We start from the raw sequence: 16655 nt of genomic DNA, 5'->3' as shown, positions 1-16655 counted from the left end.
GAGGACAGGATCCACCTGGCCAGGCTGAGATGTGGGCATCATCCAGCCCTCTTGAGTTATCAGAAGAGACTGAATGACTCCATTGCTGATGTCTGTCTGTCCAGGATGCAACACAGCACCCCATACTATTAAGCACATTATGGAAGACTGCATTGCACACAATCGCCTGCACCAGCTTTGTGGGAAAGCCCAGTCTCGGCCGTTGCCTTCCTTAGGGACTTGGGGCTGTTCAGCCAGACTGCCTATGGAACAACTACTACAACTACCTTAGTTATCAACTCTTGTTTTATTCTTATTTACTCTCAAACTTCTTTGCCTCTTTCCTTCTCTTCATCTCTTATGTCTCCTTTGCTACCCTCTTATTAACTGTAGTGGCACCAAGTCATCAGCATACTAAACCTCCTATGGGAGTTCAGCTCTGAAATCATGTGATACACCTTCAAGCATCATGATAAACAATAAGAGGCTTAAAACTGACCCCTGATGCATGCTAGCTTTAACGGAAAATTCATTACCAACATAATCTACCCTAACCTTTGTTATCTAATTGAAAAACTATGTCTATATTGTACTCTTTCCAGGGCATCTTCCTTCCTCTTATGCATATTCCAGTCACACCCTCCAACTAGCCATGTGGAACGACACACTTGTAAATAATAGAATTTATTAAGTAACTAAACACACTTCTAGAAGTTTCTCCAGAAGCTTTTATCATCTAGTCAGCCCAGATAATCCTGCAGTCTTCACCAAGGGCATTCTATTGATTTCATTGCCCACTGTGCCAATATCAACCAAAGGCCAAGGGCCTAATGCTGGATGTGCTAACTTTTGACTTTCCCTGGTCCAGTCAGACTTTGTTCATTGACCAGTTGTGCTGGTCTCTTCAAGTATCACTAATACAATCACTATCCACCACTACCTTCCTTCATCATTCTTCTCACACTGCTCGCCTGTGATGTCCTCCCCCCTCCCTTCTTTTTTTTTATCGCCTGTTTAACCACCTTTTAGTTAAGAAAAATATTCAGTGTAGTATAATTTTGCCAGTTTTATAGAAGTGAATGCCTTGTATGAAGGGTGTGATTTATGATAGCCTCTGCCATGGACAGGTAATCATAACCCACATTTTTACTTCATTCCAGGTGGGAGAAAACATTGTAGAGGGGTTGCAAGGAGTACTGGAAGGCACAGAAACACCTGAGTTAATGGTGGCAACAGTTGATGTGCTAAGAGAGATAAATAAAAACCACAGCCACATTCTGAATAACTACTTTCAGGTAAGAGGCAATTTTTCACTTATGATACCAATGCACAAGGGTGCTAGAACTCAGATGAGAGAGAACTGGAGTATGAGTGATGAATTACATGGCAGATTTGACAGATGAACAGTAGGAAAGTGATGTGTTCCTGTTTTCTTGCCGATACCTCGTGTTTTAGTCTATGTCTGTCTATCTTTTCCCAGACGCCTTAATCTCTTAACCCCTTAACCGTGGGGTGTCACTTTCGTGATCCTCAGGCGCAATGGATCATACCGCGGGGCGTCACTTTTGTGATTCTGTGTTGTTTTGAATTATCCCGGGCTTTCAAGTGGTGGCTTGTATCATCTATCAGTACTGCCAATGTCCAACACTAGTCAGCACTCCAAATCTCATCTGTACTCCCATCCATTGTTGACATTTTAACGATTTTCCCCCCTTCCTGACTCCCCTCCCTACCTGCCCTCCATTACCCTGTCCTCTCACCTCCCCGGCCGCGCTGCGCTAAGCAAATCTCCCCCAGATTCTTCCACAGATTTCATCCATTGAAATAAGCCCTATGCCCTATACTTATATAAAATAATATATATATATAAAAAAAAAAAATAAGGTAAGTGATAGTGGTATACACCAGGAATTGGCTAATTATCACCTGACAACACCTCACACGCATTCATTTGCTACATTACCACGGTAATTTCCTCTTTGAATTATGACTTGTAATCTATTTCTGTAATAAAAATATATATCAGAAAGGAAGAGAGAAGCCTAAGTGACATTTACATTCACCTGGAACTACCTATTTCTTTATGTATTGCCGAGATTTTCTACCAATAATTTATTAGCATGTAAGTTAGCAGCTGTCATCCTCATTGTCACTGTCAACCCTTGCCTTCTCAGATAAGCTGCGGCATTTAGTTCCTTGTCCTCCGCTGTGGTCAAAACATGTCGCACTCGCGCCCCGCCATTTCTGCCGCTTCTGCGCCCATTGCAAAGGGCCCCGTGACCTCTACACCCAGAAAAACTCGTGAGGGAAGCAGGAAAGGACTAAGTGACTCTGCAGTGGAACGTGAACTAGCGGAATTGTCAGTGGTGATGATGGATAGTGATTTTGACCCTTTGGGTGAATCTTGTGATGAACCGGGTGAGGAAATCGAGCCAGAAAGTACTAGTACGAGTGCTTCAGTGTCGGAAGTTATCCCTAGCTGCAAGGGAAAGGAGCCGTTAATGCAGCAAGGCAAGGAATTTGGGAAGGGAGTGAAAAGGCTGCGTGTTAGCCCCAGAACAATGGCCCCGCATGACCCAGCCCGGCATGAGTCCCGAGTTGATTCACCTTCCCGTTCCCCAAGCCCCACTTCACTCATTCCTTCCTCTTCTGCTGAATTATCTCCGGAGTCTTTGTCGTCGGAGTCACCACCAGCATCAACAGTGAAGGCAGGCTGTAGAGGAAGAGGTAAATCCCTGACCCATAAAAGTAGAGTTGCTACTAGAGTAACGGCTGCTAGTGCTGTACGGCAACTCAGGGTCAGTGCGAGTGACCTTGAACGTGGTAAATCTCCCTCACAGCCACCCACCACCCTCACCCATCCTACACCGCCACGACAGGGAATCCTGGACGCCTTCGCGTGGACGGAAGGGTCCGATTTTGTCCCAGAACATTTAGATTTTGATGGGAGTTCCTCAGGAGTACAGCCTGCCTTCATTCTTGACGATGATGCTGAGTGTGTGGACTTCCTTTTGGCCTTCCTAGATGACGAAGTCATGCAGCACATATGTGATGAGACCAACAGGTATGAATCACAACGTGCTGCAAGTGGTACAGGTGCAGCCAAGATGCAACAGTGGTCCATGCTGGGAGTGCAGGAGCTGTATGTGTTCTTTGCCCTCATGCTTCTCATGCCACACTCCAAGAAGCATGAGTTGGAAGAATACTGGTCCATGGACCCCTTACTACCCTCACCCACCTTCAGTAAGTACATGGCCAGAGATCGCTTCCGGAACATCATGGGAAACCTGCACTTTGCCGACAACGATGTACCTTCCCAAACCGACCCACTTTGGAAGATCCGAGAGATTCTGAGCAGAATGAAGGATAAGTTTATGACTTTCTTCCACCCCTTTCAGAAGGTTGTCATTGACGAATCCTTGGTTTTGTTCAGAGGACGTCTTCGGTTTGTACAGTACATTCCAAGCAAACGCCATCGCTTTGGAATCAAGTTCTTTGTACTGTGCTACTGTAAGACGGGGTATATCCTTGAATTCGTCATTAGCCAGCACTGTCGATCTGGATAAAACACACCCCCTTGGCTTCTCAGGCTGTTTAGTGAAAGTGCTCCTTGAAAAGTATTTTGGTGGGAATCATGTGCTGTATACGGACAACTATTATACAGCACCAAAACTTGCCAAATACCTTTCAGAGCACGGCATTGGCTCCTGCGGCACTGTCAAAAGTAATCGTGCCCACTTCCCTAAATTCACAGAGGCAGGAACCTCGCAGCGAGAGACGTGCACCTACGCAAGTCTGAGAAGATGCTGGCAATACGGTGGCATGACAAGAGGGTCGTGCACATGCTCACCATCGTACATAAGGGGGAAATGACAGACTGGGAAGGTCGACCGTAGGACAGGCGAACCTGTGATGAAACCTGATGCTGTGTTAGACTACAATATCAACATGCAGCTGGTGGACAAGTCCGACATGATGATTGGTGAGATTGACTGCCTCAGGAAGAATACTAGGTGGTACAGGAAAGTTTTTCTGCATCTCATGACATGACGATGCTGAACGCCTTCATCCTGTACAAGATGAAGGTCAAGCCACCCAAGTCCTTCTCCCTGAGGTTGTTCGCCAGGACTTGTGTTCAGCAGCTGCGGGAAAGATATGGTAGGGTGACAGCAGGAACTCCGAGGCGCCATCCAGTAACACTTCCCGACAGACTTGAGCAGAGGGCGTATATGGATCGCCACAGACTGGTGCTAATGCCTGCCACAGGCAAGAGGAAGGCTGCGATCCGCAGGTGCCAGGTGTGTGCACATACCACCCGACGCACACCTGAGCACAAATGCACCTCTTGGCAGTGCACTGAGTGCCAGGTTCCTCTCTGTGTTACCTGCTTCTTTGATTACCACAGCCAGAAGCAGTTCTAAAAGTGCAAGTGGGAAAGGAAAGTAATGTGAAAATAATGTGTAAATAATGTGTAAATAGCAAGTGAAAGCAATGGATGTTCAGTACATATGATTGAACAGTGTATTATAGTTTTATCTTACTGAAAGTGACAGTGAATAACATAGTGTAAGTAAAATAGAAGGGTAAATATTGAAAATACAATAGAAAATGTAAATAGTAATGTAAGTAATTAGTAATATAAGAATATGAGTACAAATACTTGATGTTATAACAGTGAAAGTGAATCCGTGGCTCTCTACGTATTTTACCGAATGAAAAATTGAATGACTTCAGTGACAGTAAACTTATACTACTGAAGGAAACTTATGGATAAAAACTCCAGATATATATAAATGTTATATAGTAATAGAAATATAAAGTGTGAGGAGTTTTATGAATAATAAATGACAGAGTACCAAGAGCGAACTAGCGCAAGTGGGAAGGTCATACGCGCTCGTAATTTTCATTGCTTTCACAGTGGTTTCTTTTTTGGAGTATGGATCCCAAACTACTTGATAATCATAGAGTAGTGTTTATAGTGTTAATATCTGGCTGTGGTAATCATATTACGGGTTGTCAGTAATTGTAAAGTGGAGACTTCGTTACCCAACTTCAGAGGTCTCCAGAAGTCCTACAGTAATCGACGAAGGCTCAACAAACATTCTGGGAGAAAGCTGAAGGTATGTGCCATGAGCATAATTAATTTTAATATTCTAGGACTAATAACTGATTTTTGGCAAATATTTTTTGAGAGTCTGTCGGAGCCCGAATAACCCCGCGGGACACACAAAACATTGGTAAACATGCCCGCGGTGTAAGGGTTAAGGAGTGGCCACAAACAAATCGCCTCCATGTCGCCTGGTTCCCTGCCATTTCACTGCCCTGCTCCAAGCTCACACTCCCCTCTCTTATGTACCTCTCCTTTCCATTCCTCCATCTCGTTGCCTCCCCCTTCCTCTCTCCCCCCCCCTCCACCTCACTCACATACACTCTCCTCATTAGTCTCTCTCTCCGTCCTCTCTACGTGGGCAAACCACCTCAGTGTATTTCTCCCAACGCTTTCTGTCACATCCACATCCACACCACAATGCTTCTTCACTTCCTCATGTGTCAGTCTGTCTCTCCATATAACTCCACATGCATCTCTCAGATAACTCATTTCTACTGCTCTCACTCATGTGTTCTTCCAACAAGGTCCAAGCTTCATTTCCATACATTGGAGTTGGTATCACAATACAGTCATGCAGCGACTTTTTTATTTCCATGCTTACGTCCCTGTTTCTTATCCATCCATCATTCAATCCTACATTGCCCTAAGAGGAGCTTAGGAGCCCGGGGCCAGGCAGTTGGTCTGGACATTTAAGATGAGAGTGACCAGCCTCTCTCATCCCTGAGTGGCATTACATGAGCAATCAACCCCAACCATCCCTTGGATATAAACCTTCACTGGCTCAATCCTACTGGAGCGCAATAATTACCCACTAAACCACCAGGTGCCAATATTTTGTTATATGGTTACCACCCAGCATAGTAAATGGTTTCCTGGTGTACAGGAAACCATTTTGCTTGTCATTCAGTGTAGAGTCACCCACAGGCAGAAGGAAGAGGAAAGAATGAAGGAAAGAAAGAGAAAGAGGGAGTGTAAAGTCACCTGCAGGCAGAAGAAAGGGCCACTGCTTTCAAAGAACCAGCAACCCCTCTTCCTTGTTGTACCCTTTCAAGCACTTCACCCTCCAGACTTCCATCCTTACTCATCACACTACCGAAGTACCTAAATGCAGTCACATTTTCCATTTCCTCATCATCCAACCTCACTGTACATCCAGTGACTTCATTTCTTTCTAAGACCATAACCTTACTCTTCCCTACATTCACCTTTAGATTCCGTTACTTACACGCTCTTCCAGACTCATTCACCAAGCCTTGCAGTTCCCATTCATCTTCACATAACAATACAGTATCTTCTGCAAACAACAGAACAGGAGTTTCCAAATGTTGTCCTTTCACATTAAAGCTGCTGCAACATCCACTGCCTTACCTTGTATCTCTTTTATAACCTCATCCATATACATACTGAACAACCAGGGAGACATGACACATCCCTGTTTCAGTCCAACATTCAGATAGAAAATTTCGCTCAATTCACTATCCACATGCACTGCACTCATAGCCCCTCATATTTACTCTTCACAGCATTCAACAGCTTCCCTTTTACTCCATATTTTCTCAATACTTTCTACATTCCTTGTCAATTCACCCTGTCATATGCTTTCTCCAAATCCATAAAAGCTCCATACAACTTCTGTCCCTTCTCTAGAAATTTTTCCATTAACGGCCTAAGAATGAATATCTGATCTACATAACCTGTTCCCATCCTAAAACCTCCATTTCCTTCACCAACTAATTCCTATGTTCTTTGCCTTAGTGTCAATAAGTATCCTACCCTACACTTTTCCTGTTAACTAAGAAGACAAATGCCCCTATGATTGCCACACACTTCTTTTCCCCTTGTCCTTTGCACATCCATCCATCCATCATCTATTCCTGTGTTGTCCCATGAGGAGCGTAGAAGTCTGCGGGTTGGCAAATTGTTCCTGATATTTAAAATGAGAGTGACCACCTTCACTCATCCCTGAGTGACATTACGTGAGCAGTAAACTCCAACCACCCTATGGGTATAAACCTGCACCAGCTCAATGTGATCGGAGTGCCTTAATTGTCCACTAAACAACCAGGTGCCATAATTTGGTTATATGGTTACCACCCAGTGTAGTAAATGGTTTCCTTTTGTACAGCAAACCATTTGGCTTGTCATTCAGTGTTGAGTCACCCATAGGCAGAAAGAAGAGGAAAGAATTAAGGAAATAAAAACAGATGAGGAAGTGCATGGTCACCCATAGGCAGAAGGAAGAGGAAAGAATGAAGGAGGTAAAGACAGAAGGGAAAGGAAGGAAAGAAGAAAAGAATGGACAGTCATCCGAGAGCAGCACTACATCGAGTGAGTGGATGGTGAATAAATATACCTGATTTCCAATCCTTCAGGACTTCACCTTCCTCCCAGGCCAATCTGCACATCTTCAATATCCATTCTGCTACTATTCTCCCCCATGCTTCAGCATTTTACTCCACACTCCATCAATTGCCGGAGCTTTCTCCATTTTGGCTTTCTTCATTGCATCCACTACTTCCATCGATTTCTTCCTCTCTTCTCTCGTGCATGAAATACTGAATCATTTATTATTCAGGTAGTATTATTCTGCTGTTTGGTTTCCTTTTCCTGTGTCTGGAAGACTGGAAAAGTGTTACAGTCATCTCGCCTAAAGTGCGCCATTGCAAAGTGCATCTCGCCTGATGTGTGACGGGGGTCTGACAACAATTAATTATTTATAAAGTGTGTTTGCTACTTGCAGTGTGCAACAGGCATGAATAATTGAGGCAAATACGGTATTCTCTCACAACTCGCGAGTGTATTTGTAGCGTGCGAAGGGTAAGGGTGGGGCTGGTGAGTATGTGTGGTGGGATGCGGCAGGTGTGTGAGTGAGTGACAGCCACAGCAGTAGGATGATGACATAATGTCTGTAGTGTCTGACCTGGACTTTGAGAGTTTCCTGGAGCAGCAACAGACAGCACCTAATATAGGGCAAACTAAGATGTGCATTCCATAAAACTGGCCACACAATGTTGTGCTTTAACCCCTTAACCGCGGGGCATCACTTTCGTGACGCATGGGAGCAAGGGATCATACCGCGGGGCGTCACTTTTGCGATTCTGTGTTATTTTGAATTCGCCCGGGCTTTTGAGTGGTTTGTACCATCTATCAGTACTGCAAATGTCCAACACTAGTCAGCACTCCTAATCTCATCTGTACTCCCATCCATTGTTGATAATTTAGCCATTTCTCCCCATTCTTGACTCCCCTCCCTACCTCCCGTCCATTACCCTCTCCTCTCGCCTGCCCGGGCCGTGCTACGCTAAGTTAATCTTCCCTGGAATTTTCCACTGATTTCATCCGTTGAAATAAGCCCTATGCCGTATTCTTATACCAAATAATATACATCAAAAAGAAATAAGGTAAGAGAGAGTGCCATACACCTGGAATTGGCTAATTATCACCTGACAACACCTCACGTGCACTCGTTCGCTAATTTTCGCTGTTTATTTCCCCTTGAAATATGCCATATAATCTGTTCTCGTAATAAAAATATATATAAGAAAGGAAGGGAGAAGCCAAAGTGATATTTACATTCATCTGGAACTACCTGATTATTGCAGGCCACCACACTGTATTCTACGCTAAGGTAATCTTCCCTGGAATTTTCCACTGATTTCATCCATTGAAATAAGCCCTATCCCTATTCTTATACCAAATAATATTTACCAAAAAGAAATTAGGTAAGTGATAGTGCCATACACCTGGAATTGGCTAATTATCACCTGACAACACCTCACGTGCACTTGTTCGCTAATTTTCGCTGTTTATTTCCCCTTGAAATATGCCGTATAATCTATTCTCGTAATAAAAATACTGTATATATAAAGAGGGAAGGGAGAAGCCTAAGTGATATTTACATTCACCTGGAACTACCTAATTTATAATGTATTGTCTAGATTTCCTGCTAATCATTTCATAGCTATATATTAGCAGCTCTCATGAGGCTGACATTGGCAGTAATGCATTCTCCCTAGGTAGGCCACCCCGGCCCACCAGTATCAGTTTACTGTCGTCTTTCAAGGTGAAAGTACGTCGGATTCACTCCTGCTAACTTCCGCCACTTTTTAGCCCCATGCAAAGGGCCCTGTGACCTCTACCCCCAACTTAACCTTGTGTGGAAAGAGGTAAAGGGCTGTCAATTGATAGAGAGTGACTACGATCTTTCTGGTGAGTATAACAGTGCAAGTGGTATTGTAAATAATGTGTAAATAATGTGTAAACAGCAAGTGAAAAACAGTGAATGTAAATATAAGTGAACAGTGGAAAATAGTTTTATAAGTTACTTCAAGTGACAGTGCATAACACAGTGTAAATAAAATAGAAATGTAAATAATGTAAATAAAATAGAGAACGTAAATAGAAATAGAAATGAGTAGTATTATAAGAATACGAGTATATATACTAGGAGTAATGAAAGTGAAAGTTTCACTCTAGCATATATGAATACTATGAGTTATGAGAGTGAATGTGAAAGTGACATTCACTTTCAATGCTAGTATACAGGACGTGAAAGGGAATGCTACTTATTGTATTTTACTGAAAGAGAAATTAAATCGCTACAGTGACAATAAACTACTATTACTGAAGGAAACTTGTGGATAAAGACTGTAAATATATATAAGTGTTATATAGTAATAGAAATATAAACTGTGAGTGTTTTTATGAATAATAAATGACAGAACACCAGCGGCGAACGATGTCAAGTGGGAAGGTCATATGACCTCGTAATTTTCATTGCTTTCAGTGTTTTTTTTTTTGGAGTATGGATTCCAAACTATTTGAGAATCATAGAATAGTGTTTCTGGTGATAATATCAGGCTGTGGCAATCATATTACGGGTTGTCAGGAAGTGTAAAGTGGAGACTTCGTTACCCAACTTCAGAGGTCTCCACAAGTCCTACGGTACTCAACGAAGGCTCAACAAACACCCCAGGAGAAAGCTAAAGGTATGTGCCATAAGCATATGTGATTATATTCTAAGACTAATAACTGATTTTTGGCAAATATTTTTAGAGAGTCTGTCGGAGCGCGAACATGCCCGCGGGAGCTGCAAGAAAAAGCAAAACAAGCCCGCGTTTAAGGGGTTAAGAACATTCGTTAATCACTGGCGCAGTCGTCACCAGGGTTGCCATTTGGTATTTTTCATTACCAAATGTGGGGCAATTTGGTAATGAAAATATTGATCGGTAATGATTCAGAATGATTCATTGCCAAAAGTTTTTTTTCACATGTATGAGTGTTCCGAGGATGGAGACGGTGGATTATCTCTCTCCCTTTTTTTTTTTTTTTCCCCCAAGAAAGAAGGATCCAAAGGCTGAGCCCCCCCCCCCCCCCCCCAAAAAAAAAAAGAAAAAAAAAAAGAGAGAGAGAGAGAGAGAGACAAAATCCCTCCTGTAGTGATGAGCGTGATAGTGAGGCATGGGATGAGGCCCGTGCAGAACAGCTGTGTTTTGATACGTCCTTCGGTACCACAACAACAATTCGCATTATTTACCTTCTGTACAGTGCTGGTAAGGTCTTGAATTTTCATAATAAATATACAGTGTTACTCTTGCACATTTCTATTGTAAGTTTTCCTTTTGCAGTTTAGTTAGAGATAGGTATTGGTGTATCAGTATACGAAAATTCAGGATCCCATGCTTTGCAAAGTGCTAATTTATAAAGTGCAATGGACTGTGTCGCTCACATTCACACACTTTAGATGAGATAACTGTATATTGGCAGAAAAGTCCTAGCAGCCTGAGGTGTATGCTGATATCACGACTGCTGCAAGGGGCTTATTCCATCATGGCTAACAAATTCAATGTGGTTTTTTCCTTGGGGGTCCTGGCACAGGCAAAGGAACACAGTGTCCTAAAATTGCTGAGAAATTTGGGTATGTGCACCTGTCAGTGGGTGAGTATGGGAACTGATCGAGAATCATCATCATCATCATCATCATCATCATCATCCAGACCTTTCCCACCCTAGGGCAGGGTGAGGAGTAGCACGTCCAGACAGCCTAAGTTTGCCTAGTCCAATGGGCCACACTTCCAATCACCCATCGTTCAAGCCTCCAGAATCCTGGCTCTATCTGATATGCCAATAACATTTACCACATTCAGTTGCTTTACATAAACATATCAGATAGAGTTTGTCCGGACGCTGTCACGTTAAAAAGGGGTGCCACATCCCTGATCATGCACTTCTCACAACATTCATCCATCCAGCTCGATCTCTTGTCAGTCCCCTAGCCTCACCGACTTCTATACCTGTCTTCCTCACGCACTCATCCACCATATCTTTCCATCTTCTCCTTGGCCTACCTCACCTCCTTCCTCCTTCAGATTCTCTCAGATATACCTTTTTCACTACTCTATTGTTATCCCTATTCTCCACATGACCATACCATCTCAGTACACTCTCTTCAATTCTGGTGTCCATAGACTTCCTCACTCCACGTCTTTCATGGATCACATTATTTTGTATCCCATCCACTCTTTGCACTCCATATACATTCCTCAGCAGTCCCAACTCCACTGCCTTTACTCCTGACTTTTCATTTTCATGCCACACCATAGTCTCATGTCCATATGTTAAAGTTGGGACCAACACTTCTTCATGTAAGCCTCATGCAGCTGCAACACTCAAGTCTCTATTTCTTATCAAGGCCTTCATAGCACCAGGTATTTTCCTTTCTTGTATCACTCTATTTTCCACTTCTTTTGCACATTTTCCTCTCTTTTCTATCACTGTCCCCAGGCATTTGAACACTCTCACCAGCAGTCTCTCACCATTCATGGTAACAGCACACTGGGATTCACCTTCTCTCTCAGTAACTAATCGAGAACCACATAAGAAATGGAACCATTGTCCCAGTGGAAATCACGTGCTCTCTGCTTGAATGTGCAATGAAGGAATCAGGGAAAAACGACTTCCTTATTGACAGTTTTATACTCAGTCAGAACAGCCTTGAAGGGTGGAGTAACCAAATATGTGACAGAGTTAATCACAAGTTTGCTCCTTTCTTCAACTGCCCATTAGAAGTACACATGCAGTGCTACTTGGATCACAGAGCCGCTGGATGAGGATGCTCAGATGACAACATAGAGTCCCTCAGGAAGTGCTTAGACACGTACATGAATGCCACCGTGCTAATCATCGACTGCCATGAGGCACAAAGACTCTTTCTCACAATGGATTCCTCGCGGGGACCAGACGATATCATTGCCAAAGTCGAAAAACTCTTTAGCTAAATTTATGCAAGATTTTTGGAGCAGACAGTGGCAATGGGAACGGTTGTTTTTCTTTTATATTTACACCAGTTTTAACCCCTCCGTGGCCGAAGGCCCGGAATTTTCTGTGCATGCCAGGCCGACGCCGGGACCATTTTTTTAAGTTTCGAAAATTGATTTTTTTTTCTTGCCATATTGAAGAGATAGTTCAGATGCACCTAACAGTGCAAATCCCAGCTTCCTAGACGCATTTTCTGGCTTGCAATGGAGCATGGAAGTTGCAGAAATATCGGCAACCGATATCGCCACCCAGGGGCGCTGCTGCAACGCAACTGGGCAGGTGTTATTTTTTTTTTTACCTCCCAAAACAATACAAATGGCGCTGAAGTGTTGTTCATATACAAGATGTGATGATATCGAATGATTTCAGTACATAATCTGTTAGGAATGGCTGGAAAAAAAATTGTTATTAATACTTTTTCACCTTATTGATATAAAATTTGTTTATGGTAGTTTCGAGTTATTTTTTATGTTATCGTTGTGTCCATGCTTGGAAAACGGAGCAAAAGAGTTTAATTTTCGGTCCTAAATGAGAAAACTGCACGTCCTCCAAGGTTAGACTCGGCCAAAGGAGAATAAAGTGGAGGGTCAGATCCGATTAGCAATGCGGAAGTTGAGTTGCAACTTCAAGCTCCCACATCACGAGCATGGCTACAAATAGAATGGTAATGCAGTTTCAGAAGTCTGATTATTATGAATACGGATACAAAGCAGAAATAAATAAGTTTACAGACGGGTGAAAACGTATTTTTTCCGTAATAACATGTTCATCTTTCTCTGTCGTTTTACGTTCATCTTTATCATTTTATCATGTTATTTTCACATTATATATTGCTGTTTCACAAAGAGGGTGGTTGTATGTGTTTTGCAAGGGAGGAAAAAGGTTGTATTTTCTGTCTGAGTCGAGGTAATGGGTGTAACTATGTGTTTTTAGGCATGGCCACGAGCAAAAAAATCGTACATCCACTTGTCATGACAGCAGGTGGTGAACTGACAGATAATATGTGAGAGGATGAAGTCAAGGTCAGTCTCACGTCCCAGATTTTCGTTCACTTCCCGAAGGTTTTCACTGTTTTCTACAAGTTCCACTGCATCAAATGATCCAAACCATTACAGCAAACCTGAGCAAATAGGTAAAGATACCAAGACAAAAATGTATTTTTCACTTATTATCATGTCTTTTTTTTGTATGTGCCTGTATTACTTCATAATCGTAAACAGGTGGTTGTGTGTTTTGCAAGAGAGAACAAAGATGATATGTTCTGCCTGGGTCGAGATAATGGGTGTAGTTGTGTTTGTTTAGGCATGGCTAGGAGCGAAAAAATTGAAAATCCACTCATCACAGTAGCAGGCTCAGGACTGCTTGATGAGGTGTATGGGAGTGTAGTGTAGGCCAGTGCGAAGACGTTCACTTCCCAAAAATTTTTGTAGTTTTTTATAGGCCGCGCTCAAATGACGCCTTCGGCCATTGATCGGCTAAACGTCATTTGACGCCAGCGACCAGGGAGGGGTTAATTGTTAGGATAGTATATATGATTCCTTACCCCATTCATGGGTGGGAAAAAAGGTTAAGATGATGATGATGATGATGATGTTGATGTTGATAATGAAAATGGGGATGTTGATATAATTTCTATCTATCTCTCTATCTATTGCCAGATGCCTCAATCCCGTTTGGGGTGACCACAAACAAATTGCCTCCACATTGCCCTGTCCCCCGCCATGTCACTGCCCTGCTCCCAACTCACACCCCCCTCTCTCATATACCTCTCCACCCCATCCCTCCATCTCTTCCTCGGCCTTCCCATTCCTCTTACGCCCTCCACCTCACTCACATACACTCTCTTCGTCAGTCTTTCACCCTCCATCCTCTCCACATGGCCAAACCACCTCAGTGTGTTCCTCATAACGCTTCCTATCACATCCACATCCACACCACAACGCTCCTTTATATCCTCATTCGTCAGCCTCTCTCTCCATGTGACTCCACAGGCTTCTCTTAAATAACTCATTTCCACTGCTCTCACTCTTGACTTGTGTCCTTCCAACAACGTCCAAGCTTCTTTTCCATACATTAGAGTTGGTATCACAATACTGTCATGTAGTAACTTTTTCACTTCCATGCTCACTTCCATGCTTCTTATCACTGCTTTCAAGGAACCAGCAACCTTTCTTCCCTGCTGTACCCTTTCAAGCACTTCACCCTCAAAACCTCCATCCTTACTCATCACACTACCCAAGTACTTAAACGTACTCGCATTTCCAATTCCTCATGATCCGAACTCGCTGTACATTCACTGACTTCACCTCTCTCAAAGACCATCACTTTACTCTTCCCTACATTCACCTTTAGATTCCATTTCTTACACACTCTCCCAAACTCATCCACCAAGCCTTGCAGCTCCCCTTTGTCTTCACTCAACAACACAGTATCATCTGCAAACAACAGTACAGGGAGTTTCCAAACACTATCCTCTCTCACCAGGGCCACTCCAACATCCAGTACCCTGCCTTGTACCTCTTTTATTACCCCATCCATGTACAGATTGAAGAATCATGGAGACATGACACATCCCTGTTTCAACCCAATCTTCAAAGAGAAAAATTCACTTAGTTCACCATCCACACGCACTGCAGCCTTAGCACCATCATACATACACTTCACAGCATTCAACAACTTCTCATCTACTCCATATATTCTTAATACTTTCCACAATCCTTGTCTATCCACCCTGTCATATGCTTTCTCCAAATCCATGAAAGCCGTATACAACTTCTTTCCCTTCTCCAGAAACTTTTCCACTATAGATCTAAGAATGAATAGCTGATCTACACAACCTCTTCCCTTCCTAAAGCCTCTCTGTTCTTCTCCAACTAATTCCTCTGTTCTTTTTCTAACTCTGTCAATAAGTACCCTACCATACACTTTTCCTATTATACTAAGAAGACAAATGCCCCTATGATTGCCACACGCTTCTTTTTCCCCTTTTCCTTTGTACAAGGGAATAATTATACCTTACTTCCAATCCTCCGGGACTCTACCTTCCTCCCAGGCCAATCTGCACATCTTCCACATCCATTCTACTACTATCTCTCCTCAAAGCTTCAGCATTTCAACACACACTCCATCAGTTCCTGGGGCTTTCCCCAATTTAACTTTCTTCATTGCTTCCACAACTTCTATCCTACTGATTTCTTCCTGTCTTCTCACCTTCCTCCTCCTCCCAGCCATTCCCCAGCCACTTATACTCGCATTACTTCCATCCTCTATGTTCAACAATTCCTTAAAGTGTTCCTTCCATCTGCTCACTTTTTCACCCTTCTTCACTAGTAATCTACCATTTTTATCTTTAACTCCCCTGCTAACCTCACGTCCACCCTGTCTTACTCTCTTCACCTCTTTCCAGAACATTTTCTTACAGTCCCTCCACTTTACACTCAAATTCCTTCCAAATTCCTCATCCATTCTCTTCTTACTCTCTCTTACTAATCTTTTCACCTCTCTCTTTCTACATATATCTCTCTCTTCCGCCTCTCAACTTCTTCCACGCCCCTATTTCTCATCCATTCATTGTATGCTTTCTTCTTTTGTGCCACAGCCTGTCTCACCTCTTCGTCCACCACGCTGTTCCTTGCACCCCCCTCCGTCTTCTCTTCCTCCCACACACCACATCACATGCTGCACATATTTCTTCTGTAAATATCATTTCGTTTTACGGAATACCAGATTTACTGACATTCAACTTTTTCAAAACTTGTTGAAAATGCAAGGTTATTAGGCTTGCTAAGTTTAGATACCAGTGATGAAAGTAATCCGTTTTTGTTTAAGACACTTTAATCAGTAGGAAAGTATATGATATTCCGCTAACTTTATTGTACACCAGATATTATCCTTACTGACAAGCAGCTAAAACTGAAGAATATTTCAAGTTGTTATGCATCCTGGGGTTTATACCAGTGATGACAGGAAATTTTTTGAACATGCCATAGGAAAGTTTTAATCATTAGCATCAGACAGTTCCTCTGCTTTTATTGAAGACTATTAGAAATTTAAATTGACAATGCTGAGCAATTCTCTCAGCTGAATATGTTGCAGAGTTTACAAGCTGTTATTCATAGCTCATTATTTATTATTATTATCCACTCACTCGATGTAGTGCTGCCTACTGCTTCCTTCACCATTATCATTCTTTTTCTGTGTTTGCCCTCATCTCTTCATATTTCTTCCCTCTTTCCTGTCACTTTTTCTT

General features: G+C 42.7%; 1 protein-coding gene across 1 annotated transcript in view; it reads left to right on the top strand.

Annotated features, from left to right (window-relative positions):
* The window catches only part of nonC (serine/threonine-protein kinase Smg1), a 1312439-nt gene that overhangs the window by 126866 nt on the left and 1168918 nt on the right, over positions 1–16655 (top strand). Inside the window, exon 5 of the mRNA XM_080284159.1 lies at positions 1140–1274. Coding sequence (XP_080140285.1) covers positions 1140–1274 — 135 coding nt within the window. The remainder of the gene's footprint in view (positions 1–1139; positions 1275–16655) is intronic.

Source organism: Coenobita brevimanus, chromosome 100 (assembly GCF_032717465.1).
Source record: "Coenobita brevimanus isolate Jiangsu-jjx chromosome 100, ASM3271746v2, whole genome shotgun sequence".
Lineage (NCBI taxonomy): Eukaryota > Metazoa > Arthropoda > Malacostraca > Decapoda > Coenobitidae > Coenobita > Coenobita brevimanus.
The sequence above is the reverse complement of the archived record's forward strand: the minus strand, read 5'-3'. Positions and strand labels throughout refer to the sequence as shown.